The 24835-nt window shown below is 39.2% G+C and overlaps 17 protein-coding genes across 17 annotated transcripts; 12 read left to right on the forward strand and 5 right to left on the reverse strand.

The window, feature by feature from the left end:
* Positions 1–428: 428 nt before the first annotated feature.
* On the forward strand, positions 429–704 carry NESG_01143 (uncharacterized protein; the record flags this gene model as incomplete). Its single annotated transcript, XM_053048781.1, has 1 exon — positions 429–704. One exon carries the CDS (start codon positions 429–431, stop codon positions 702–704), a length of 276 nt encoding a protein of 91 aa, XP_052904586.1.
* A 410-nt stretch (positions 705–1114) lies between these two features.
* NESG_01144 (uncharacterized protein) lies at positions 1115–1645 on the reverse strand (the record flags this gene model as incomplete). The annotated part of the gene is made up of 1 exon (XM_053048782.1): positions 1115–1645. The coding sequence occupies one exon, from the start codon at positions 1643–1645 to the stop codon at positions 1115–1117; it is 531 nt and encodes a 176-aa protein (XP_052904587.1).
* A 738-nt stretch (positions 1646–2383) lies between these two features.
* NESG_01145 (uncharacterized protein) lies at positions 2384–3034 on the reverse strand (the record flags this gene model as incomplete). Its single annotated transcript, XM_053048783.1, has 1 exon — positions 2384–3034. The coding sequence occupies one exon, from the start codon at positions 3032–3034 to the stop codon at positions 2384–2386; it is 651 nt and encodes a 216-aa protein (XP_052904588.1).
* A 636-nt stretch (positions 3035–3670) lies between these two features.
* Positions 3671–3853, reverse strand: NESG_01146 (uncharacterized protein; the record flags this gene model as incomplete). The annotated part of the gene is made up of 1 exon (XM_053048784.1): positions 3671–3853. The coding sequence occupies one exon, from the start codon at positions 3851–3853 to the stop codon at positions 3671–3673; it is 183 nt and encodes a 60-aa protein (XP_052904589.1).
* A 7-nt stretch (positions 3854–3860) lies between these two features.
* Positions 3861–4343, forward strand: NESG_01147 (uncharacterized protein; the record flags this gene model as incomplete). Its single annotated transcript, XM_053048785.1, has 1 exon — positions 3861–4343. One exon carries the CDS (start codon positions 3861–3863, stop codon positions 4341–4343), a length of 483 nt encoding a protein of 160 aa, XP_052904590.1.
* A 1713-nt stretch (positions 4344–6056) lies between these two features.
* NESG_01148 (uncharacterized protein) lies at positions 6057–8534 on the forward strand (the record flags this gene model as incomplete). Its single annotated transcript, XM_053048786.1, has 1 exon — positions 6057–8534. One exon carries the CDS (start codon positions 6057–6059, stop codon positions 8532–8534), a length of 2478 nt encoding a protein of 825 aa, XP_052904591.1.
* Positions 8535–9454: 920 nt separating this feature from the next.
* Positions 9455–10333, forward strand: NESG_01149 (thymidylate synthase 3; the record flags this gene model as incomplete). Its single annotated transcript, XM_053048787.1, has 1 exon — positions 9455–10333. The coding sequence occupies one exon, from the start codon at positions 9455–9457 to the stop codon at positions 10331–10333; it is 879 nt and encodes a 292-aa protein (XP_052904592.1).
* Positions 10334–10775: 442 nt separating this feature from the next.
* NESG_01150 (uncharacterized protein) lies at positions 10776–11126 on the reverse strand (the record flags this gene model as incomplete). The annotated part of the gene is made up of 1 exon (XM_053048788.1): positions 10776–11126. One exon carries the CDS (start codon positions 11124–11126, stop codon positions 10776–10778), a length of 351 nt encoding a protein of 116 aa, XP_052904593.1.
* Positions 11127–11152: 26 nt separating this feature from the next.
* On the forward strand, positions 11153–11728 carry NESG_01151 (uncharacterized protein; the record flags this gene model as incomplete). The annotated part of the gene is made up of 1 exon (XM_053048789.1): positions 11153–11728. One exon carries the CDS (start codon positions 11153–11155, stop codon positions 11726–11728), a length of 576 nt encoding a protein of 191 aa, XP_052904594.1.
* Positions 11729–11856: 128 nt separating this feature from the next.
* On the forward strand, positions 11857–12270 carry NESG_01152 (uncharacterized protein; the record flags this gene model as incomplete). The annotated part of the gene is made up of 1 exon (XM_053048790.1): positions 11857–12270. The coding sequence occupies one exon, from the start codon at positions 11857–11859 to the stop codon at positions 12268–12270; it is 414 nt and encodes a 137-aa protein (XP_052904595.1).
* A 165-nt stretch (positions 12271–12435) lies between these two features.
* Positions 12436–13359, forward strand: NESG_01153 (uncharacterized protein; the record flags this gene model as incomplete). Its single annotated transcript, XM_053048791.1, has 1 exon — positions 12436–13359. One exon carries the CDS (start codon positions 12436–12438, stop codon positions 13357–13359), a length of 924 nt encoding a protein of 307 aa, XP_052904596.1.
* Positions 13360–13597: 238 nt separating this feature from the next.
* NESG_01154 (uncharacterized protein) lies at positions 13598–16231 on the forward strand (the record flags this gene model as incomplete). Its single annotated transcript, XM_053048792.1, has 1 exon — positions 13598–16231. One exon carries the CDS (start codon positions 13598–13600, stop codon positions 16229–16231), a length of 2634 nt encoding a protein of 877 aa, XP_052904597.1.
* A 791-nt stretch (positions 16232–17022) lies between these two features.
* NESG_01155 (uncharacterized protein) lies at positions 17023–17187 on the forward strand (the record flags this gene model as incomplete). Its single annotated transcript, XM_053048793.1, has 1 exon — positions 17023–17187. The coding sequence occupies one exon, from the start codon at positions 17023–17025 to the stop codon at positions 17185–17187; it is 165 nt and encodes a 54-aa protein (XP_052904598.1).
* Positions 17188–17215: 28 nt separating this feature from the next.
* NESG_01156 (uncharacterized protein) lies at positions 17216–18232 on the reverse strand (the record flags this gene model as incomplete). Its single annotated transcript, XM_053048794.1, has 1 exon — positions 17216–18232. The coding sequence occupies one exon, from the start codon at positions 18230–18232 to the stop codon at positions 17216–17218; it is 1017 nt and encodes a 338-aa protein (XP_052904599.1).
* Positions 18233–18252: 20 nt separating this feature from the next.
* NESG_01157 (uncharacterized protein) lies at positions 18253–21186 on the forward strand (the record flags this gene model as incomplete). The annotated part of the gene is made up of 1 exon (XM_053048795.1): positions 18253–21186. The coding sequence occupies one exon, from the start codon at positions 18253–18255 to the stop codon at positions 21184–21186; it is 2934 nt and encodes a 977-aa protein (XP_052904600.1).
* A 368-nt stretch (positions 21187–21554) lies between these two features.
* NESG_01158 (uncharacterized protein) lies at positions 21555–23459 on the forward strand (the record flags this gene model as incomplete). Its single annotated transcript, XM_053048796.1, has 1 exon — positions 21555–23459. One exon carries the CDS (start codon positions 21555–21557, stop codon positions 23457–23459), a length of 1905 nt encoding a protein of 634 aa, XP_052904601.1.
* A 679-nt stretch (positions 23460–24138) lies between these two features.
* Positions 24139–24684, forward strand: NESG_01159 (uncharacterized protein; the record flags this gene model as incomplete). The annotated part of the gene is made up of 1 exon (XM_053048797.1): positions 24139–24684. The coding sequence occupies one exon, from the start codon at positions 24139–24141 to the stop codon at positions 24682–24684; it is 546 nt and encodes a 181-aa protein (XP_052904602.1).
* Between the last annotated feature and the right edge of the window lie 151 nt (positions 24685–24835).

Below are 24835 nucleotides of genomic sequence, written 5' to 3' on the forward strand. Positions count from 1 at the left end.
AGTGACTAGAATTATGTTGCAGCTAGCTTAGTTGTACACTGGCATATTGCCAATTTTTAATAGACTATACCCATAACAGGCTGATAAAGATACTTTAATTTATTCATAGTGGGGAGTGTGCATTAAAATATAAACATATGCGATTTTTATCTATGGCATACTAGTGTGAAGAATCCACATAAAGAGAAATGTGTAAAGGAAAGAGGTGGGGGAGTGAAGTATATGTTTTTACTGCTACAAGTATACTATGTCTTACTAAAATTAAACTTGATCTAAGGGCAGTAGAAGTACCATTGTTGATTGCATGGTAGTCTGATGTATCGGAGTATATTGTCCTCCATCTAAACTTTATTCTCTTAAAGCAGCCCATTGTGCATGTGTTGATTTTTGAAACTAAAAGTCATGCACTCTGCCATATTGAAAAAATTATGGAATCTGGGTTTCCCACAGAGGCTCTTCATACACACCTTGAGAAAGGAAATACTGTGACTGTTTTAGTAAAGAAAGACAGAAGTGTAAGAGGCACATTATCCCTGATTGATAAGCATATGAATCTTCTTCTTCAGGATGCAGTAGAGACAAGAACGCAGCAGCCGTGCATGCACCGTGGGAAAAAAAGGCAAAGCCCGAGGACGTTCACGCGCAATTTGGGGTATGTATTTATTCGAGGGCAGTCTGTAATTGCAGTCTACACAGAAGAATAGCAGTTGTAGAGAAATTACTAACTAAAAAAGTATGTATATAAAGACATAAACCAAATTCTGCTTAACTCCTCTTTCTATATATAATGCTAAGCTCTCTAAGCACACAGAAATAGTGCATCTTTGCTCAGCATAGTATTCTACCCACAGCCAATATAAGCGGTACATGTAAAGAATGTGCTGCTTTAAATAGAACAAATGCTATAATAAACCATACTAAACATTAAACAATACATAGCTACCATGCCATGCATTCACAGAACATCCATATACTCCAATCCATGTGGACGCAATATTTACTAAAATGCATACATTAAAAGGCAGTAAATACAGAAGAGCAGCAACATACAAATGCTTTGAGCTATTAAGGGAGATATAGTTAAGGACACATATTTAAAAACAGATACACCTTTTTATTTTACATATTGAACTAATCTTTTATACTGATACTCATCTAACTCAGCAGTTGTCTTTGAAAGGTCAATTATCGCCTGCTCGAGCTTGTTGATTAGATCGTAGGAGATGTTTGTCATTTCTCCTTTTTGCTTTGCAGAGAAGCTCATTTTGTTTTGGAAAAGCTTTATAATCACCTCTGCAGCTACACTTGTGTCGCTAGATCTGTTTATTATGGAGAAAGTATGAGAGTATGTTTTGCTTGAATTGTTCCTGACGTATACATTGTAGTGGATCTGGGCATCGCCATACTGCATTATTGTAGTATGTTTTGGCTGGTTGTAGTAGAACTTCACTCCTGCATACCCAGAGCTTATGTATGGTATTTCCTTCCTGTTTTCAAAGAGAGACTTGATGTGTGTGGTGATTAGTGCTGACATCCTTTCTCGGGATGCAGAGTCACTGCTTGGCAAATTAAATGTAAGGGGCTTAGATGCTTTAGTCCCTAGAAGAAGCATGGCGCATGCGATTACAAGACGTACAAAATACATTCAGAAGATAAACATTCAGGTTATAAATAGAAGCCAAATGGTCTAGACCGCGCCAATATATACAGAGCAATATTTAATATAATTTATACCTCCAGAAAAAAATATAGCCAAAAGCCCCTTCAAAAAGCAGCTTCCTCTTACACTGAATAGAGTGTGTTTACTATTCGATTATATAGCAAATGGTATGCAACAAAAAATGATTTTCTGATTGGAAACCAATATTATGGAAGTAGACACTAACTAGTGAGATGCATTTGGCTGTGAGTTGTAAGAAGGCACAATATAGAATTAATAAAGCCTTTATTGCAATATCTTTCGCTAGCTATGAAATAGTTCTGGTCAAGAGCAGCAGGCGTACAATGTCAAAATAAAAATTATGCTCTCTAGTATACAGTAAAATTTTACTATTCTCTTTAAAAGAAAAGCACTAGTTTTTAGTGTTCTAAACTGCCTGCGAATATGTGAAGGATCCTGCCATTTTCTCAGAACCATTTTGGGATACATCACTTTCTGCGTCTGCTATATAAGAATGCAGCTTATAGGCTCTGAAAGACTTTAGTGCTCATATAAAATAGACCAATGTCTTCTATACTATTTCATGCAAGCCAGAAATAAAATAGAGGCTGGAAACTCTTTAAATATAACCTGAAGACCTTTCTAAATATATCCTTAAGGAATACAACAGGAAATGCCTTTTATGTACAGCTCATAATATCCAAAAAGAAGTACCTTTGCCTCTTACATAAATACCTCCACAAATTTCTTCTTAATCTCGCATGCTGCAGATTCCCAAACATCTGATATATCTTTCATTTTACGCCGCAGTTTTACTAGCTTTCCTTCAAGATGTGCGCTTAGCTTGATTCGCTTCTCTTTAAACTTGGAGATGTTTAGGTCTTTAGATGTGGCTCCCCGAATTATGTTTCTTCTTAGAAATAGCTCATACTCTCTAAGCACTCGAGAAATAATTTCACTTGTACTTATTCCTTCTGTTCTTTGTGTTTCCACAAACACACCCAGCTTCTTTACCTCCGCATAGGCATCTTCATGCCCGTCTGTTGTGTACAGATCTCCATCGTGCGCCACCCAATCTATTCTGTTTTCTGTAAGAAACTCCTTTGTAATAATCCAGGGCGAGTCTTTTATTATTTCATCAACCCATTTGCAGTGTCTTAGAGACTCTGCTCTCTCTTGCATTGGCATGACTGTTGCACCTTTGTATTTATGCGTGTCTGCATCTGAACATACCCCCACAACTATTTCTGCAGTAGGAAACTGCTTCCGAACCTGCTCTAGCATCCGCATGTGTCCAAAGTGAAAGAGGTCAAATATTCCATCTGAATATACTCGAATGGGTTTTTTTTCATTTGTAATTTCTTCAATATCCATACGCACAGAAAAATCAAATAGCTTTATACAGATACATGGAATAATTAAAATTGCAATATGCAGAATATACATAAATTCTGCTGGGCCAGCCCGGCACACGAGTATTCCAAGTGCAAATATGCCCAGTGCAAATGTTTTAGTAAATACATGTTTTTCCCTCTCACATAGATATCAGAGCTAAAATAAGATAGCATATGCACAAATGGCCTCTTAATAAATGAGAAAATATACTCTGCCCACTCTACTGCATTAATTCTCACAAAAATACATACAGTGCGAATTAATTCTATATGTCCCTCCATGCCCCCGAATTCATTCTAGCTATTCTATAAAGGCTGTCCCTAAGCATGCATCTGCCTATGAAATGCACTCTCATGTGAATGGCTACTTATGAAAAACTCTATCTCGCACATTCCCAGATACAAGCTATGGCATGCACTAAATATATTTATGTCAGACAGAAAATATATCCTTGGCACAATATTCTGTGATAACTGCTAAATACAGTCTAAATATGCAATATTTCTACTGCATAGCAGGATAAAATACTATTTTCTTTTGCCTTAGTTAATTCCTACACCCAATTACACTATAACCTATAAATAAGTCTTTATTAAGATTCTATCTAGCATCGGTTTATCTTACCACCTGTTGGTTCATCTTCATGGTTCCCTCGAAGTATCCCTTGCTGACTCGCTTCTCGTATAATGCTCTCTTTGCAGCTCTTCCTCTCTTTGGCTTTGGCTTGTCTGCCTTTGCTACCTTTGGTGTGGATCCCCTTACCTTTCCTGTTTTGTTCAATGAGATTGCTTTTGCCATGGGGGCTATGAAAAATAAAATTATTTTCTACTTTGCATTCCTGCAGATGGACAAGTTATTTTCCACTGAAATAGACACTCTAATCGAGTGTTTAACTGCTATGAAGAGAACGTGTAGTATTAGCCTTGTAAAGAGGGCCCAGAGAGCTGCTATGAAGATAGATCTTATATATAATGTAATGGTCCATGGGTTTGAGAAGGAAAACCAGCGCATAAGCGAGGATATATATGACATTGCAATACGACTAATGGAAGAGCTAGAGGAGAAGGAGCTATTAATACAGGAGTGCAAAGACATACTGGCACCTTCAAGCGAGATAGATGTAAATGACGTACTGTCATACAGTAAATTACTGGGCAGGCACAGCAAGTGTCCTTTGCTATGGACAGAAGACACAGGCCTGGAAAGACTCCCTGCATACCCAACAGACAGTCTCATACAGCAGTCGTTACTAAGAGCAAAGCAGATGATGGATGACATAAATAACTAGTAGCAGGCGCATGCAAAGAGTGCTATCCTAGCTGAAGAATGCTTAGTGTATTATAGAAGTGTCTATTTTCCATTAAATGTTTCCCTTAGAACTCAGAATGTACCAGCTTATTTAGCACCAATTCAGAGCATAATTAAAAAAACTAGCAATTTTAGAAAATTAAATAGAAACACACACATTGATGTGTGGCATTCTGTGATAAATGGATAATAGAGTGTTTTTTCTGAACAGTATATCTATACTCTGTAGCAGTGACAAACTCAATATGCATGCAATATTTATCTCTTACAGTGTTGTATTATGCATTTTTAGTTGTCATATAACCCGCAAATTTAATTTCCTTTTTAGCTTACATTTTGGGTATTTAATTAGAAGTACTATTAGCTTCTATGGCCTAAAGCACTTTTTTCTTTCTTTATAAAGAGAAATAGGTCAGCCTGTATTCTACATACAGCTTTCTTATATAGAGGTAGAGAGCACAGCAGATGATTTTGCATAATAAATGAACTATTATGAATGCCCAATCTGCAAATACACAGGCAAGAACATCCTTGCTATTTGAAAAGTATCAGATGACCTCTTCCTATGTTTAGATACTAATTGCCAAGAAAAGACTTTATATGCAGTGCATGTAATATAACCCGAATGCATCTTGAATTTTCTCATGCTTTTCTTTATCACAGTAATCCTTCTATCCCCCATAATGTCACATTACCAGAAGCAGCTTTTACATTAAATCATAGTCACCATTCACAATACTACTGAAATAAATAAATTCTTGCAGTATACTATCCATAGTGATTTTATATACATAAGCCTATATTCTATAACATAGACTTCTTTTCCTTTTTATGTAATGCCAGCCTCATAATTATTTGATCGCCCACACTGCATAATCTATCCTATCACTGGAAATATATATGCTATAAAGTACTTACACCTTTCTAGCACTGTCTTTAATGATATTTTATCCACATCATAAGAATCAACTTTACACACATCCTTCTGTGCATGCATAAAAACAAATGAATGCTAAAATAGCATATTACAATGCTTTCTTATTTATACAGCGTAATTACTACGTGAAAGTATGCGCACACTGTACTAAAGAGTCTCCCCCACATAGAGAATGATTCTACTGTATATAGGCATCATAGTACAACAGCGCTTTATTATAATACAGAATAACTTGAAGTGCACGGACTGTGCATTCTGTGATAATATCAAATATCCGATGTCCTACAATCCATAAACCAGACAATGCACACATTGCAATGAGAGCGCACAGGATACCTAGCAGCCAGCCTGTTACAGACAATGTATAGCATGGTGCTACGGTTGTCTTAATTGAAAAACAACCTGAGAAACAGACAATGCACTTTATTTGCTGAAGCAGCATAGTTATTTGACTCTGTAAAAACACATTTTACAGGTAGCAGGTTTTGTGAGATTGCGTTATTGCATGCCGCTCCCCCGCACCTTCATTTGTTTGGTTTTCAGGGAGAAGCAGAATTTTTTTCAAACCCGAAAGCATCAATATCAGTATGGGTTTCGTGGTTTCTTTCTGTTCTGCAGGGCCTGCCACGCCTGTAAATGCAATTCTGCCGCCGAGAAACACAATCACAGGCACTCTTGAATTTCGCTTTACTCCACTTACCCTATATGGTAAGCGACTTTTCGTCGAACATAAATAGAATTTATTTTTTCCTCCACATGGAAAATAAAAAGTTCATAACAAGAGTTTATTCCTGGGGGGCGGGTGATGCTGGCCAACTTGGGACAGAGACAGAGGAGGGAATGAGTACTAAGCCTATTGAAATAACCTACTTTAGCAATAAGAGAATAGTAGAGGTAGTTTGTGGGGGAATGCATTCTCTAGCCCTGTCAATTGATGGTTCCGTCTATTCATGGGGGTGCAATGACGAAGGTGTACTAGGAAGGTGCGGCAATGAAGAAGAGCCCAGCAAAATAGTGTTTCCTAACAATGTTAAAATTAAAAAAGTTGTGGCTGGTGACTCAATATCAGCTGCTGTCGACGAGAATGATGAGCTTTGGACATGGGGTCTGTTCAGAGGTCCTGGTGGAGTGATTGGGCACTCTATCAACAAAGATGAGTCCGTGTGCAAAATGGCGAAAGCTCCACTGAAGATGGATGGGATCAAGGTGGCGCAGGTGCAGGCAGGGTGCAACCATCTAGCTGTAATTGATACAAAGGGCAAGCTATACACATGGGGAGATGGCGAGAATGGAAAGCTAGGGCGAGTAATCAGTAAAAGGGGGAAGAGCACTGGATGCTTGCTTCCAAGAGTTTCTATGGCATCTGCAAGCTCTGCAGTGACAGGAGCCTACCACTCATTTGCAGTTAAGCGAATGAATTCCAAGGGCGAGAAGAGCAGCACGCTTGCCAAGCAGTGCCTGTACACAGAGGGAAAGTTTTTCAAGGACACTGCGGGAAATGAAATGTACATGTATGATCAGATGAAAGGCGATCTGTCACCAGAACAGGCAGAGGAAGCCCGTAAGAGAAAGATGCCAACCAGTGCCAAGTACAAATACATCCGCATTACGCCTAGTACGAAAATGCCTATGGCTGTTCTATACCCGCCTAAGGGAATGACTGTCTACTGCACACCGTCTGGTGAGCTGACTCTTGATCCATCCCGTGGAAAAAAGATTGCCTTGCCCACAACGCGTCTACTTGTTGATGGAGTGACACCTGTAGCAGAGAGTTCTGCAGAAAAGGAGGTCAAGCCAGTTACCAAAGGTCTCAGAGTGCTTGAAGAGGAAGAGGAGAAGCACGAGGTCACTGAGGATGACATTGCCTTGTATGCGGAGTATCTTAATGTTTCGCCTGGCGATAAACCAAAGAAGGTTATTGTGGTAAACAGCAATGGCGAGGAAAAAGAGGTTCTTGTGTCGTCGAAGAAAGATAAGAACGCTTCCAGTGCAAAAAAGCCTCGAAGCAAGATGGCTGAGGAACTGATCAAAAAGGCAAAGATGGCAAGTATGAAAGAGAAGGAGCGGCAGTCCGGTAGTTCAGAGGAGGAGAGCAGTGAGGAAGCATGCAGCAAGCAGCTTGCAAAGGATGAAGAGGCTAAAAATGCTGAGAACGCACCTAACACCCACTCTGATAAAGGAAAAGAGAAGAAAGCAGAAGGTTCTATCGACAAATGCGCCGAAACAAAGTCCAAAGAAATTAGCAAGAAAAAGTCTGCAGATAGCAAAGATGCTTCAGAAAGCACAGCAGATCCTGGTCCGAATAAGTCTGATGGCATGAAAGATACTCTAGAACCTGGTGAAAGCGAAACAAAGGGAGGTGGTAAAGTAGCCACTGCTTCTGGGGCTGATTCAATCAAAGTAGATAGTACAGCAGATGCAAACACCAGTGGAAAGAGTTCCAGAAATAAAGCCAAGGACGAACATCCACCAGGACATAAGCGGAAAATGAAGACTCCAGGCAGAGACGAAGATGGTATGAGCAACAAAAAGAGGATGGAAAAACGGCGGAGGGTTAAAAAAGCTTCTTTGCATGTTAAGCCTGATAAATCCAAAGAATCTAAGGAATCTGAAACGTGTATTCTTTTAAATGAAGTGCAGAGAATGGTTTTGTTTGATCGGCGGAGAAAGGACATGTCAGATAGAGAAGAGTGCAAAAAGATAAAGCTTTCTGCCTCAGGGGTAAATAACTACGGACAGGCACCAAATGCAAATGAAAATGGCACATGGGGCCCGTGGGTAGACTACTCGCAAACTCCCGAAGGCGGTCCGGAGACCTTCAGAAAGGGTATGGGAGGCGAGCACAGCACGCACATACTCGATGCTAACGGCACTCTTTGGGCAGTTGGAAGAAACACTTTTGGCCAGCTTGGTGTAGGCGACAACCTCAACAAAACAGAGTTTACTAAGTGCGCCATATCCAATGTGGATGACTTCGCAATCACTGCATCGCATGGAATAGCAATATCTCATGGAAAGGCATATAGCTGGGGATTCGGAGAAGAAGGCCAGCTTGGATACGAAATGGATACACAACTCTCGCCAAAACAGGTGGTTTTTGATAATGAGATAGTCATTAGCGTTGGTGCAGGTGGACAGCACTCAGCCATTGTTACTGCTGTGGATGTAACAGAAGATAAAGAAATAAGCAGCAATGATGTGATATTTAGCATAAGCAACTACTCTGCTAACTAATTGTGCAGCCGCCAGTAAGGTAAACTGGGTCTGTTTAAGTATACTTCTATTGTAGAGGAGTATACAACATACAATGGGAAAGAGTAGAAAAAGTGATAATATTGCATAAAGCGCCTGGAGTATAACCCAGACAGCTTAATCTTTAATTTGTGCGCGGTGGGTTTTTGTGGAATGTGTGGGTAGTAGAGATGACAGAGCGCGTCTGCACATGGTTATTTGTTATGTTTGTTATTAATAGATAATTTGATAGATATGTGCAGATTGTTTGGTTCAGCAAGGTAAGCTGGTCTTTTCGAGTGCTTTTATTCTCTCTGCCGCTATTTTACATATAACACACCAAGCACACAACTACAGTAATAAAATGGTTTTTTTTCGCATTTGCAGTTCTACTTTTCCTCTATTTAAACTAGCTGTGCATAAGAGATAGCTCTGCTAAAGAACAATTCTGCACTCTCCTAATACTCATTATTTGTCACATTTACACGCACACATACTTACAGCTACTCTGTGTCCTTCTTCCTAGAAGAGCTATACCTACAGAATTTACTTTACACACACACACTCTAAAATTTAAGCATTACAGGAAGCAAAAAATATTCAATAGACATTATTTCTTTAAAAATGCATACTCTAAAAATGCTTTCTTGCACACATTATTTGAGTTTATTAAAATCTTAAAGAACTGCACGCCCCTTGCTATATACCAAAAGTGTCGGTGCTAAGGTTTATAAGTTCGCATTCCTTTTGCAGTATATGAATACAGGAAGACACCTTAAATAGAGGCATGCACTCACTTGCATCTTACTAGACCATAGCCTAGACATAATGCTACTCTATGCCCTGCATACTATGTGCATGCATTCCAGCATGATATTATATTGCAGGAGAGACATAACAGTACGCAATTATTTTTATTCTGAATGGAAGAAAACTATGAGGAAAAGCAGTACTTGCAGCTAATACAAAGAATTCTGAAGAAAGGTGCAGAGAAAATGGACAGAACAGGAACTGGCACAATTGCTGTGTTTGGAGACATGTCTAGATACTCCTTGGAGGGAGACAGATTTCCCTTGCTAACAACCAAAAGGGTTCCCTTCCGAATTGTTGCTGAGGAGCTTCTTTTCTTTATACGTGGGCAGACAAACAATAAAATACTGAAGAGCAAGAATGTAAACATATGGACGCTAAACGGAACAGAGGAATTCCTACGATCCCGAGGCATTAGCCGGAAGGAAGACGATTTAGGCCCAATATATGGATTCCAGTGGAGACACTTTGGAGCAGAGTATGGCACGTGCAACGATGACTACAGCGGAAAGGGAGTTGATCAGCTGAAGAGTGTGATTGAGGAGCTTAAGAAAAACCCAAACAGCAGGCGCATGGTAGTCAGTGCATGGAACCCGCTGGATTTAGATGCAATGGCACTTCCTCCGTGCCATGTTCTCTTCCAGTTCTGCGTGGTGGATGGGAAGCTTAATTGCATGCTGTACCAGAGGTCTGGAGATGTGGGTTTGGGCGTGCCCTTTAACATTGCCAGCTACGCCCTGCTTCTGAAAATGGTGTCCTATCTGACCAATATTCCAGCAGGGGAATTTGTTCATGTGCTATCAGACGCACACATCTACCTTAACCACGTGGAGCAGCTGAGCGAACAGGTTAAAAGAACACCATATGCATTTCCCACTCTAAAAATAGCGCCAGCTGTGCCAAGAAAGTCAATTGATGAGTTTGAAATTGAGGACTTTGTCTTGGAGGAGTACATTCACCATCCTCCCATCAAAATGAACATGTCTGCATAATAAAAATCTGCAGGATATTGGCTAAAGAAAAGCTGCATACAAACCTGTATGCCTAATAAATAAAGGATAAATGTCTACTTATTCAAATATATTGCTATTGTAATTTCTTACTTGTAATTTATATAGCTTAAATACGGTAAATAGGTATAAAGGATCTATCCAGTAGCTCTTTCAATATAAACACATTTCTTCTTCAGCGATCTTAAAATGACTTTTATGCCTTGAATACAAGTGCCTAAAATATAAAATAGTTCATTTACTACTATTTAAATTTAAAAATGAAGAGTTTTCTTTCATAATAGAAAAACATTTTGGCTCAATAGTTCCTATAAGCTGTGCTAACATCTGCTAGTTTTATACACTCAAGTACACTAAGAAGGCTTCTCCAAGCGTAGGGAAATCGGCAAGAAAAATAGTATTACACCTTACACATTAAAGCCCTTTATTCTACATTATATTCCAGCACGCGCAGCACATGGCTTATGTATTCCTCAGTTATTGGATCAACTTTGGATCTTTTGATTGTTTTAGAAATCTCTTTTTTGGTTTTTTTAAATAGCTCTAGTGTTTTTGTTAGCTCCACATGCATTTCGCTGTTAACTGGAGTATTGCACACGATAGCATTTGTCAAGTCAAGCGCATATTTGCAGTGCACTTTAGATAAGGCATCTTCTATTATCTGCACTAAAACATCGTACTTCATTTTCTTCGTGAGCTTGCTGGTGTTTATAGAATTTGTTCTAGAAAGAGCCGCCTTTCTGACACACTCTAAGTCCTGTATAACATAATTCATTCGAAATAAATTTTAATTTTGCTTTAATGGCACAATCAGAGATCCCCTCTAAAGCAACCACCCAAACAAAAAATAGCACAGCAGACTGCAGAGACATGATTATGAAGAGCATTCTTGCAGGGAAAAAGCTTCTTAAAAAGAGCGAAAAAACATGGCCTAACTCTGCAGCCAGAAACGGACCAGTCGAGGAAACTAAAATAGAAAATAAAAAAAGTGCCCATTCAGAGGAGGGGCAAGGCGTCTGCGCCATGTCCAGGATAATAGGCATACTTGGCAGAGATAGAAAAAACTGGCAATACATATCAGAGCAGCCAATTTTTCCAAAAAACACAGAGAACAGAATAGTTGATAAAAGAAGGCCTGGCCTCAAGAAGAAGTATATTAAATACGTTAAGTACACAGAACGGCCAGACACACACACATCCAGGCAGAAGGAGAGCGAGTTGTGCGCAATCTGCCTAAACAAGTACATATCCATCAATATTTGTGGGATTCTAAAATGCAATCATATTTTCCATAAAACATGCATTAATTCGTATATTTCAGTCGCAGGGCACTGCCCAATATGCAGAAGAGATATAATCAGTGGTGTGATAAACTAGACAGCACATAGACATGCCAGATACAAAGCAGGGCAAGCAGTGTCAGCTATATCCGCATTTTTAGTATTTGGAGTGCAGCCAAGTATTACCATGGAATTTAAATATTTTTTTATATTTGACCCCAGCATATGGCAAACACAATAAAAATACTTGAGAAGAAGCAGAACCCACTTCTGGATAGAATGGAGTTATCTTTATCCGTCTACCACCCATCTAGCGGAACCCCAAACAAGAAGGATATCTCCAAGATGCTGAGCGAGCAATTGAACGCATCTACAGATAACATCATTGTAAAGGATTGCTTCACACGATTTGGTACACATGTCTCAACTGCAGCAGCCAAGATATACAACAAGAAGTCCAGCCTGGAGAAAATAGAGCACAAGTTTGTCCTTAACAGAATTCTCAAGGAGAAGGAAGGAAAAGAGGTAACAAAACTTCCAAGAAAGCTGAGAAAGGAGGAGAAGAACAAGAAGAAGAAGATCAGAGGAACTATTGCAGCTCTCCAGAAGAAGGTGGAGAAGAGACAGCAGAAGAAATAGTTAAATAAAATCTGCGAATATTAGCTTTTTATAGTATATGTGTCTATTGCGAAGATGTGCGTGGGAGTGCGGATTTGAGGGCGCGCTATTGGAAGTGCATATAGAGCATGAGATGCAGCGCAAGCCATCTTTCAAATTTTTCTACAAAATATTTAAAAAAAGAATATGCAGCCACATACAGCAGAGAATGATGTATCTTTCGGTGAAAAAGAGATTGAAGAAGCAGATACTTTTTACACGTGCAAAGAAATTTGTGATGTAAGCATACAAGAATTAGCCAATGAAAGTGCGCCCCCTTGTAAAAGAAGCAAAAACAAGTGGGGGTCAAATAAAAAGAATATTTCCCGGGAGTTTCATTCAGAAAATATAGAATCTGGTCAGAAAAGGGGTAAAGGAGAGCGCATTGCCATGAAGAAAAGCCCCCTAGCAACAGATGACGAGGAAACAGTAGAGTTATCTGCAGAGAGTGAGAACAGCGGTTCTGTAGTTGACAGCGCAGCAGACGAGAAAAGTGAAAGAACATTTTACTCTAGCATTATACAGATGGTAGTGGGTGAAATAAGCAATGCATACATGTCTGCTCAAGTATATAACCAGAAGAGCCCTATGCAACAGGCAGAGGCCCATAGCACGCGCATGCCAGAGGATGAAGATACAGAATATACATCCGCCAATGAGGAAAATAATTCAGTAAAGCCAATAGACATATCTGTGCTAAGCAGGGTTAAGACACAAAGAATAGATAGAGAAGCAAAAAAAAATCGTCCTAAAAGACAACGAGTGCCGAGCGATGTAGTCATGGAAGCAGTTTACGCTGCCATATTTATTTTCATAGCTGCTGCTGTGGGAGCTGCCTATTCTTTTTATCGGGCATTCTGCCATATAAAGAATATTGGTGATGCACAGTTTGGAGACAGCACTTATATTAAATGCGCCACGTACTTTATTCTGGCGTATGTCATATACTATGCTTTAAGCAAGTTATTTGGATGGGCGTACTTACTCACCTCTTTTGCATTCTGGATACTTATTAGGCTGATTTTGTTTGTGCTTACGCTGGATATCACACAAAAGATGTTAAATCCATAGTATCCAAGCCAGATATACATAAAGCACATGCAGACTTAGTGAGCTCTGTATGCAAGACACTAGAAACCCGAAGTATACACCATCTTTGGCATGTTATGGTGCTACTTTCACAGAGAAAAGTGAAAGCTGCTCAATGAAAGGATGCACACAGGCACAGAGGGGTATGCATAGAAGTGGATAAGCAGGATAATGCTAAGCCATGAATAAATACATATTTTTATTTATACTGAGGACTTTAATGCATAAAAACGAGTTTGCAGATAATTGCGTAATTGAGCAGCCTGCAACGTGTGAAGAAAGATGTGAAAGCAGAGAAAAGTGCATTCCAGAGGGATCCTTCCTAGAGCAGCTGACTATTGCACAAAAAGCTGTAATAGAGAGCAAATGGAGACTAAGAAACGCCGATCTTCCAAAAAACAGCATAGTACAAGAGACAGCGTTGTATAAAAAAGCAGTGATGCAATACCCTGTTAGAGCACAAGAAAGAATAAAAACAGAGGTGCTAGACAAAGACAAGAAGTATTTTAACTTTGAGTATTTCAACACTGTGCAATCCTTAGTGCTGGGGACATTATATGATACGCGCGAAAATGCTCTTATTTCATCTCCTACCGGCACAGGAAAGACAGAGTTGGCAATTCTGGCTATTCTCCGAGAGCTTAGGGAATTTGGAGAAAGATGCTCTATTGTGGTTCTTGCCCCTACAAAGCCACTTATAGCAGGCCTAGAGTCTACTTTAAGAAGTAGGTTTGCAGATGTCTTATCTGTGGCACAGGATACAACAGACATGGATAGGAGTGCTTACGGGTACAATACTTGCCATGCAAATATTCTTGTAACAACCCCTGAGCGGTATGACATACTTACAATGAAGCAGAAAATATCTCCATCTCTTCTGATTATTGACGAAATTCATATCTTAGGGGAAAGTAGAGGTGCTGTATTAGAGAGTGTTATAATACGCAGTAAGCCCATGCCGAACATCCGAATAGTCGGGATAAGTGCAACCATACCAAACTACAAAGATATAGCAAGCTTTATCAATGCAAAGGAAGAGCACTCTTACTACTTTAACTATTCTTTTAAGGATGTTCCTCTGACTTACACTGTAATAGGCATGAAAAACACAGAGAGCGCCAATGCAGACACGAATAGTCTACAGATTTTGCATGAAACAGTTAAAGAAGTGCGTGGAAAGGGAGGTACTCTGGTGTTTATAAATAGCAGAAAAAAATGCGATGAAATATCTGAATGGCTGAGAGAACAGATAATAGAAGAAAAAGCCAATCAAAGTCAGCCACCGTGCAAAAACGATATGCTTTTCAGAATAACCAGCTCATTAGAGCCAATTATGCCGCGCTGTGCAAAAGATAGAAATAGGTTTATATCTGAACTTCAAGAGAGAGTAGAGCTATTCTCAAGTGGAATTGGTGTGCATCACGCAGGAATGTCTAAAGAGATGCGAAGTGCTGTAGAGTTTCTTTTTAAGCTGGGAAGTATTAGCATTATATGCTGTACAGGCACCTTGGCGTGTGGAGTCAACCTACCTGTTAGCAATGTAATTGTGTATAAAACAAGCAAGTCCACAGGAGGGCAGGCATATACTTTGTCAGAGGTGGCGCAGATGAATGGTAGGGCTGGGCGAAGAGGGCTGTCCAAAGAAGGATCTGCTGTGGTTATAACAGACATAGACATGCTAGCAGAATACAGCAAGGCCATCACCTTCCAGTTTCCAATTGAAAGCAGATCTGGAGAGTTTCTTGCCACTCGAATACTATATGAAATAGCAATGACCAAGGAAAGAAACAGGTGCAGGTCTACGCAGAAATGTGCCAGTCTAAGTGGTGTGCGCAGTAAACATGCTTCTATGCAGGGACTAAGCATTGCAGAGATTGTTGCCTGGGTCCAAAAAACATACGGATACCAAAGAGGGGTTAAAAATGAAGAAACAAAAGAGTACTTTGTGCACACAGCCCAACTAGTAATAGAGGTAGTTAACCAACTATGCAGAAAGGGAATGGTCACAATAAATAGAGAAGGGGCCCAAGATAGTTTTGTGTGCATCCATGGCGGTGTTTCTGATATATGGGTCACTTCTACAGAGCTGGGTGACATTTGCTATATATACTATTTAACTCCTACGACAGTCCATGCGATCTACAAAGTATTTACAGATGTCTCAGATTTTGATCTAGACATTGATTTAGGCGATATTCTTCTACTCATGAGCACAGTGGATGACTATAAAGATATAGAAAAAGACAGTTATAAGCTGCTTACAGCGCATTCTGCAGACCATGCACCACAAAACGGCAATGGTTCTAGCTCTACTAATATAGCGAGCAGCTTAAAGTATCCTATTCGTATGAAAACAAGCATAGTTGCCCAAATAATTGAGCGCGCATCAAGAAGGCAGATTAATCCAGTAGTATCTATACTTGTACAGGCGCATATTGAAGCCCGCCCTATTGATATAGAGTTGTATCCAGCATATACAAAGGTGCTAATTAGTATGGATAGAATAGCAGAGGGCCTTTTTGGCATTGGCAGAATAGCGCTCAACCGGTCACTATTTGCAGTGGTTGACCTGATGAAGAGCATAAATCTAAGAGAGTGGAGACACACAACCGCAAGAAAACCACTAGAGATTTCTCTGTCAGTAGAGGGACAGACACTGGTGCTTCATAATCCCTCAAAGGATAAAATATTTGTGACTGTGTCACTAGAAGGCACTAAAATCTTTATACATAAAGATATCACTAGAAGAAATGTCTATAAATACAATTTGCCTGATAAAGACACTCTCTATATACTGCGCATAGAGTCACTAACACAGTTTACAGAACAGTACGTAGATTATATAAATACATAGTACAGAAGTCCAGTAAAAATATATATTACTTGGGTTGGAAAAGGCTGATGCATTATTCACTAAAGAGAATTAATTGTAAACACATTATTAAGTTGAGGGTAGATCATGGCATTGTATATAGAGTCATATCTGTATGCGATTAAGACTATTTCCTTTTGTATTTTGCTCCTGCTATATGCCGTTATTAAATAGCTTTTTATGTCATTCTATCAATTTAATTCCACTTCCATACTGAGTGCCTATATGAAAACAGTGTGAAAATATCTTTTGGAATGTAATATTATTATTTTAATTATACAGGCATGCATAATTTTATTAACAGCTTCCACTACCAGCTTAGTTCAATAGAGTGATAGATAAATGCAAGTTATACAATGTACATGCATACCATGTATTTTTATACTTAAATTGTCTCCAGCCATTTGTGCTTTAAGTAATTTACTTGTTTTCTTGGAGTGCACTGTTAGAGAGATATAGCACATATTTAATGCAGCATTTTCTTAAATGCATAATCTAATTAATTTGTCTTGTTTCTAAATAATTCTTAAAGTATCTAATTAGTTACTCTATCTGGCACATATTGCTAAAAGAAGTTTTAGTGCATAATACCATGAATTCTTCCATAGTCTAATGTATGCACGCATAAGCCTATTAGTATTGCATTTATAGCTAAACTCTTAATTAGTAATTCCTACAGACAGAGCACTCAACTCCACTTCTTAGCGCTTGCATGATAGCTCACTAGATGCATCTTGCATTTCTTCTGGATACCTCTCTTTCTTTTTATTTTTATGAAAGACCAAGATGAACTGACTCTTCCTGCAAAGGAATACAGAAAGCTGGAGGGGCTTATAGAGAAGGTACGGAAGTATGCAGATATAGAGACAAAAGATACAAAAGAAAATCTTTCTCTTGGTACCCTAGACTATCTCAAAAAGTACAGAATCAATCGCTAGCCATGCAAATAAATAATGTATATATTTATTAAATAGGAAGATACTCACTAGGAATAAAGTGCTGAATAACTGCATAGGGGGAAAGAACCACTCCATCGTACATTTTCATCATGCCTTTGTTTATTTTTATAAGGGGCACAGAACGCAGCGAGTATATAGTTATGGAGTGATGTGAGAAGGGTTCTTCCTTTAGTTCAATTGTATGATATTTCTCAATCCTCTCTTTATAGGAGTACTTGCTTGGGGGGAATGTTTTGTCAATATGGATGAATCTCAGTGCTTTTGCGTAGGAAAGACCTTTTTTCTCCTCGCTAAACAGCGATGCAAAAAGAAATCCCTCTCTTTTGCAGAACTGTGAGGACCCAAACAGAAAAGGAAGCAGCTGGTAGTCATCCAACCCGCCCATCCCATGGCTTCCTGCTGGCTCAAGCTTATACTTCAAGATTAATAGCCGAATTATGCTGAAATACTGCTCAAGAACTAGTAAGACGGACTTTTCTTTGACTACCTTCTTTATTATCAGAATAATCACAAAGCAAAAGAAGTTTAGCTCATGGCCTGTGCCGTAATCAATTCTAGACTTATTTCCAAAGGACTCTTGCAAATATTCCTGGAGTATGGATATGTCTTTGTTGGAAAGGTCGGGAAATGATTCTTTCATAAGCCTTTCCCCTTCTATGAGCACTCTCTCTGCGAAATTGATGAACCCTTTGTTACCGTATCTCTGGCTGCCCTCCTCTAGTGGAACTTCTCTGATTATCTCTTCTATTTGCATCAAAAATAAATTGCACGGAGTCAAGATGTCCTCTTTTTGTAGGTCACTCTTACCTTCTTTTCTTTCTCTTTCTATCTTTTCCTCTATTTCCTTGACTGTGCGTGTTTCCGATATATCGTAATATCTTTCTGTATCCCCAAGTATCTCTCCATTTTGTATTTTCAGGTCAATTTCAGAGAGATAGTGTTGAATGGTCTTGTATGCTGCGGACGACTTGAACTTTGCCACATCCCTGTGTTCTGGGTCTATTTTGTATAATATTTTTACCATTATTTTGAAATAAAATTCATATGCTTATACCATATGTAGAGCAGATTCATTTAGGGGTTTTTATTCCAAATAGAAAGTTGCACACACAGCCAATGAAGCAGCTTGAGAAATACTTGAAGAGCAAAGGGTACACGCTGTACTACTTCGAGGATGCGTACCGAGAGGAAATATCTGTGGAAAATTGGCCTCATGTGGATATAATGATCACATTCTTTTCTGAGGGAATTGATTTTCTAAAGGTAAGAGAGTATGCGCAGATGCATAGGCCCATCGAGATAAATAAGATAGACAAGCAGTTTCTGCTGCTGGATAGAAGAGCCGTCATGGCAGTGCTGGACAAAATAGAGGTGCCGACTGCTAAAAGAATAATATACAATGGAAGAGGCAGAGAGAAAGAAACATCAAATATCCTAAATGACCTCACAGTAAGCTCACAAGAGAGGGGAAAGAGAGATGCACCAAGTGAGTATGATTCTATTGTTAACACGTCTAGTATAATGGATGTGGTGGTTAAGGATGGTGTGTTTGATGCATCGCCCGAAATAAGCAGAAGAGCAGCGGAGGAGGACAAGGAGAGCGTGTACAGTGATGCAGCATGCTCAGAGAGATCCTTTACGTCTAAAAAAAGTGCGGAGGCCGAGATCGATAGAATTGTAAAAGTAGAGTTACAAAGGTTTAGCATAAGCAGAGAAAGCCTGTTTAAACCCTCTAAGACGCGAGTTTGCAGTGGAGACACCCTACAAATAGGGGACGAGGCAATTGACAAGCCATACGTGGAAAAGCCTGCGTATAGCGAGGACCACAATATACACATATACTACAGTCAAAATTGCAAAGAGAGACGGCAAGGCATCTGCAGGCTGTTTCGGAAAATAGGATCAAAAAGCAGTAATTATGATAAGAATTCAGGCAAGATATCCTACCGAGAAGACGGCAGCTTCATCTACGAAAAGTTTATTGAAGTAAAGGGCTATCTAGACATAAAGACGTATGTGCTTGGGAAAACTGTATACGCAGAGACAAGAAAGTCTCCTGTGAAAGATGGGATAGTTATTAGAACAGAGTCTGGAAAAGAAGAAAGAAAAGAGATACAGCTAAGCAAAGAAGAAATCAATGCAGTGCAAAGTATAAGCAAATCATTTGGGCAGTTCATCTGCGGAATGGACATTCTAAGGGACGCAGATGGAGGCTTTATAGTTGTAGATGTAAATGGGTGGTCATTTGTCAAGTCAAACCTGAAGTACTACACGCAGAAAAACCTAAAGTATCTGGATAAGAAAATAAAGAAAGAGGTGCTTAGGAGCAGAGCCAAGCAGGGAGACAGCACAAGACGAAGGGATGTTTCGCTATACAAAGAGCTGGCAGAACTAATCATAAAAGATGCACAGAAGGACGGCAAATATAAAGAAAAAGAAGAGCAAAAGACAGATACAAATGAGGTAGACATGCGGAAGATAGAGGTAAAAGGAATCCACTCTGTCTACAGGCATGCCAGAAGAACACCAAAGCTCAAGAAGAGGCTTGTGTTTGTGTCTGAGCTTCTAATAGAGTACATAGGCAGAGCGTGTAATATGGCAGGAAGAGACACTTCTAAGGTGAAGGAAATAGAAGAACTTCTGGATAGAGAGAATAGAGAAAGAGAAGCCTTTCGAACACCCGAAAATCTGCTAGCTCTATCATCTCTTAAGGAAATTGCCCAGATGAACACAAGCGTCCGCGTCAAGCTACAGCAAGAAGAAAGCTCAGTTAAGCTTATTCTGAAGTGGGGAGGTCTGCTGACCAAAAAGTCAAAACAGGAAATAGAGTACGAGGCAATGGAGTATGAGTCATTTGTATCTACTATACAAGGAGACTCTTTCTCCCCGTATGACCTATATTCGCCAACAAAGCCAACCTCTAACCTGAGAACAGAAAAGAAGATCCGAATATTTGCAAACCCAGAGGACAGAACACAGAAAACAGCAGAGGTCTTTAGGTCTGTCTTTAAGTGGACAGGAAGAACAGACGCCCCAATCAAGGAGAAGTATTTTAGCATTCTGAGAGAAACAGAGCCCATACCAGATAAACTATGCTCAGACCTGGCGTGTGCATACATGATGCTTAAGGAGTCTTTTCTATACCAGGACTCATCGAAGAGACTTTCAATTGAGCCGGTTCTTATTTTTGATAAAGAACACATCTGCAACGATAGCACAGCAGAAAGAAATGTTATATGCATGAATAAGATAAGCATAAAGAAGCAGCCTGTCGAGGAGGCATCAAGCGATTTGTGTTTATGCAAGAATCATTCGCAGTGCGAGTGCAAAGAGACAGACTTTCTCAAGAGGTGGTGCTTTGCCTTCAATGAATATCCTTTTTTAACCCATAAGAATGCTAAGACAGTCATTCCCATGCTACTGGACTTTATTAACTATGATATACTCTCCTGCCAGTATGAGCACACTATCTCGCCTGTTTTCAGATACTTCAAGAATGTTTTAGAGCTATACCTTCTGCTAAATGCGCATGCATGCTTTTTATACAGAAATAGAATTGAAACATTCTTTAAGACAAATGAAAAGCTTGATATAATCAAGTACATGTACAGCCGGTTTGGCTCCCACTCTGATACAGTCTATATTACAAAGAAATTCACCATTCTCTTGCTTTTGCAGTACATCCTAAGCATTAAGGACACAATATACATAGATGAAGAGCTGAAAAGCAGAATAAAGAGCACTATGCACGGGATAGGCTTCTTGAGCTCGATTGTTATGGTCCATCTGTGCTGCCAGGAAACAGAGTACATTCTTGTTAAATACAGCCCAGGAATTCATATAGACAATCGAATAACCGAGAGCAAAAAAGACAACACACACGGTAAAGGGGCTGCGATGGAGCAGATTCTTAGAGCAGACAGAAAGAAGGTTCTATGCATAGTCAGAAAGAGTGTGTTTTTCCATGGGTATATATAAATGCGATAGTTACTGCAATTCTATATAGAGAAATCGCTATATCTTGGAATAACAACAGAATAAAGGCATCTATATACAGGAAAGTATCTTTTTTCTGGAATTCCTTCTTATTGCAAGTTTTTTGTGATAGATGTGTTTCTTTTTCCATTATAGCTGGGTAAATTAAAGCACGCTATATTATATGTCAAGTATTTTGCCCTGTACTTTTAAACTCTTTATTCCAGATATTTTATAATGGCTATGCAATCTATTACGCAAACCCACATGAAAGTACAACTTAGCACATTTATAATAGGCCTTTTCTATAAAAGCGCATAAGTCATCTATAGATGTCTTCGATAATTTATGGAAATTTGTTTGGATTTTTAATGCAGAGAGGACCACTTCAAAGCCTAATAAAAGAGACAGAAACAATAAAAAATGCCCTCTCAAAAATAAAGACTCACATGTCACAGGCCAAGGAATCATTCCAGTCAATTGGAGAGGACTTGTCTTCATTGGAGACCTTTAAAAATGACAGCCTTGTAAGAACTTCGTCAACTGTGCACATGAATATAGAGCAAACAAGAAGGCTACTTCGTGAAGTGAAGGTGTTCAGCACAAAGTATGCACAGCTTATGAAGGAAATGAAGAAGTGCACAGAAAGCATTAGCACAGAGAGCCTCCTAACAATATACACGGAGATAAAAGGAATGATTGGCCTCAAAAGCACAACTGCTGAGATATCAGAGAAGGTGTCCACGCTAGAAAAGCACTTTGAAATTCTTATCCTCACAATAATTGACTCTCTTCCGGAAATAGTTGAAAAAGACGGCGCCATATCGTACATGAAGATTGTAAAGGTTTCTTTAAACGAGTCGTCTGCATGCGAGAAAAGCGCAAAGAACTTACTTGGACTCTTGCCCAGCGGAGTAGAAAGAGCCAGCAGCAGTAGTCGGCTTGACTGCAGCTTAGACCGGAATAGAGTATTTGAAGTATTTTTAGACTCTGTGAGCAGAAGATTTACAGAGCACCTGCATGTTGACAGCCTAATTGGAACAGATGATCTTTCTTTTGTGCTGAACGATCTAAAGGCTCTAAAAAAGACCGAGCAGCTAGCAATTCCTTCAAAGTACAAAATATTCTCATTCGCGTCAATTCAGTATCACAGAATGCTTTATGAATACCTGGAGAATAACACAAACAAATTTGACCCAAATGAATCCATAGGAATTCTTCTCTGGTGCAAGCATTATTATGCAGAAATGGAGAATCTTGGACGAATGAAGAGCTCTCTTGGTCCTGTTTTGTTCTCTGGGAAAGAAGGAGCACTAGTAGACAAGTACGTGCATGTTGCTGAGAATAAGCTATCTGAATGGATAGGGAATTTGGCAAAAATGGAAAGCAAGCGGTTTAGAGAGAGAAAGAAAGCCCCCGATCTAGACAGCGACAATAAGTTCATAAGCATTGGATTTATGGATCTTCTTCACATTATTCGCCAGCAGCTGGATCCCATGTATGCGCACCCTGTGATATTTAAGCGGGTTTCAACCCACATACTGCAGTGCGTGAAGAAGTTCAAAGAAGTGCTAATGCTGGCTGTTGTGGAGGAGCTGGATCTGGTGCTGAAGGACAAGGCGCACAATGGGTTTGAAGAGTACTGCATTGCCTTGTCAAATAGTGGATTGAAGTTCATGGACTGTCTGCACACGCTTCCCTTCTACAACGACCCAAACATCCAGTCTATTAGTGAAGTGTTTTATGACTGTATGGTAGTTTCAAATGATGCGCTTATTAGGAATATCCTATTTGTTGTCTCCCCAGCAAGCGAGTGCATTTTTACTGAGAAGTGGATATCAGAGCCTGCAACACAGACAATTATCACGACTTACAATGACTACCTGTCAGACTACAAGGAAAGCATGATAGACTACTCATTTGCCTTATTTGTAACCACTCTTTTAAATAACACAATAGACATGTACTTTGACAAGCTGGTAAAAAAAAGAGCTGTTTTCAGAAAGGAGCACCTGTCCATTGTGGCCACCGACAGAAAGAGATACAGAGAATTCTTCTCAAACTACCTCTCTAAGAATGCCCTTAAAGAAACGCTTAAGCGCATGGACTACTTCATTTCGATCACGTCCTCTGACAATATAAGCGTGTGCACATCAGAGGTAAAGCTCTATCTGAAAGAGTTTCCAGAGGAGCCAAAGGACAGGCTCATTAAAGTACTTAGAAAAATGCCAGGTGGAAGCAAAGACTTTAGCAAAGAGGTTATGGATAGAATATAATAAACACACATCTTTTTCTTGAACAAGCGTTCTTTATACGGCATTCTGGGTATTAGTTTCATGCCTTTTTTGAACTATAGCCAGCATGCTAAGAGACGTCATAATCTTTTTGTAAGTGCAAACCGCACATGCATATGTGTATTTCTGCAGCCCAAATATTTTAAGTAAGAACAAATCCAAAAATCTCTGAAATAAGGCTCTGCATGCTAAAATGTATATCCATTTTTGCTAGAATGCTAACTACAGAAATAAAAGATGCATCTTTGTCATTGCTTCAGTGTGATGCCCCAGGCTTTCTAAACAAGCTTAAATGAGAACCTGCTTTCTTGTATACCTATTTAAGCGCATAGATCCAGAAGCTTACGAAAGTGCTTTTCTATTTAAGTTTATGTCTGCAAACATTTTGCTAACTGTCTTCTGGCTGGCAGAGAAACCTGCCATAGTTAGCTATAGCTCAAATTTATTCGTTGTCAGTAAATTTTCAGAATTTGCAAAACTCCTTTAAAGTATTCTGACTAAAGCCATTCCAATTCAATTCAGAATAGAGCCTGCCCAGCCATTTCTCAAATTGTTTTCATCCACTTTAATTGCAATTTTCTTTCTAATAATATATCTGGGAACAATTGGTTATTTAGGAGGATAAATACTCTATTATTTATTTTCATTTTTTTTGTTTTTTATGTTTCTTATTCTTCTACTAAAGACATTCTTAATTGGCTTTAGCATAGTTGGTCTGTCTGTTGGATTTATCGCCTTCCTCTACAAATCCATACACTTTATAGAAGAATACCCGGTTAGAGCAAAAGAAAGAATCAAACTTTTAGTTTACGCTGTATGGGGGATGCACATAATTTTGCTTTTTAGAGAGTTCTCTTTCCTTCTTATAGGATTCTCTCTGGTGTGCCAGCTACTGTTCTACAATTTATTAGAGGACTACCCTAATATTGAGACTGCAGGCGCTGGGTTTATTAGTGCTGTAGTATTTGCATTCATCAACCACATGTTTTTCCTTAGCTCAATGCTTAAGAATCGCTGTGGGCTGTTTGAAATTTTCTTCTATTTTTTCGTGATTGTATGGTCTGTGCCTATCTCATTCTTCCTAAGCTTAACAGCAAATGATGAGGTTATTTCCATAGCAGGAAGCAAGAAGCCAATTAGAAGGACACTAGCAGGCAAAGTTATAGATGCTATACTCTCCAGGCATAATGTCTGGGAGGATAGATAGCTACTTGATATATAAATGGTTATTCGTACGATTATAGAGTCATTTATGCTTATATCTATTTTGGCCACGCTTAAATACTCTGCATTTTATAAATCTATAGGAGTTCTTATGTTCTTTTTGTAGCACAGAAAATAACAGATGCTGAGTGTTC

This window comes from Nematocida ausubeli (assembly GCF_000738915.1).
Source record: "Nematocida ausubeli strain ERTm6 chromosome Unknown supercont2.3, whole genome shotgun sequence".
NCBI classification, from domain to species: Eukaryota; Fungi; Microsporidia; genus Nematocida; species Nematocida ausubeli.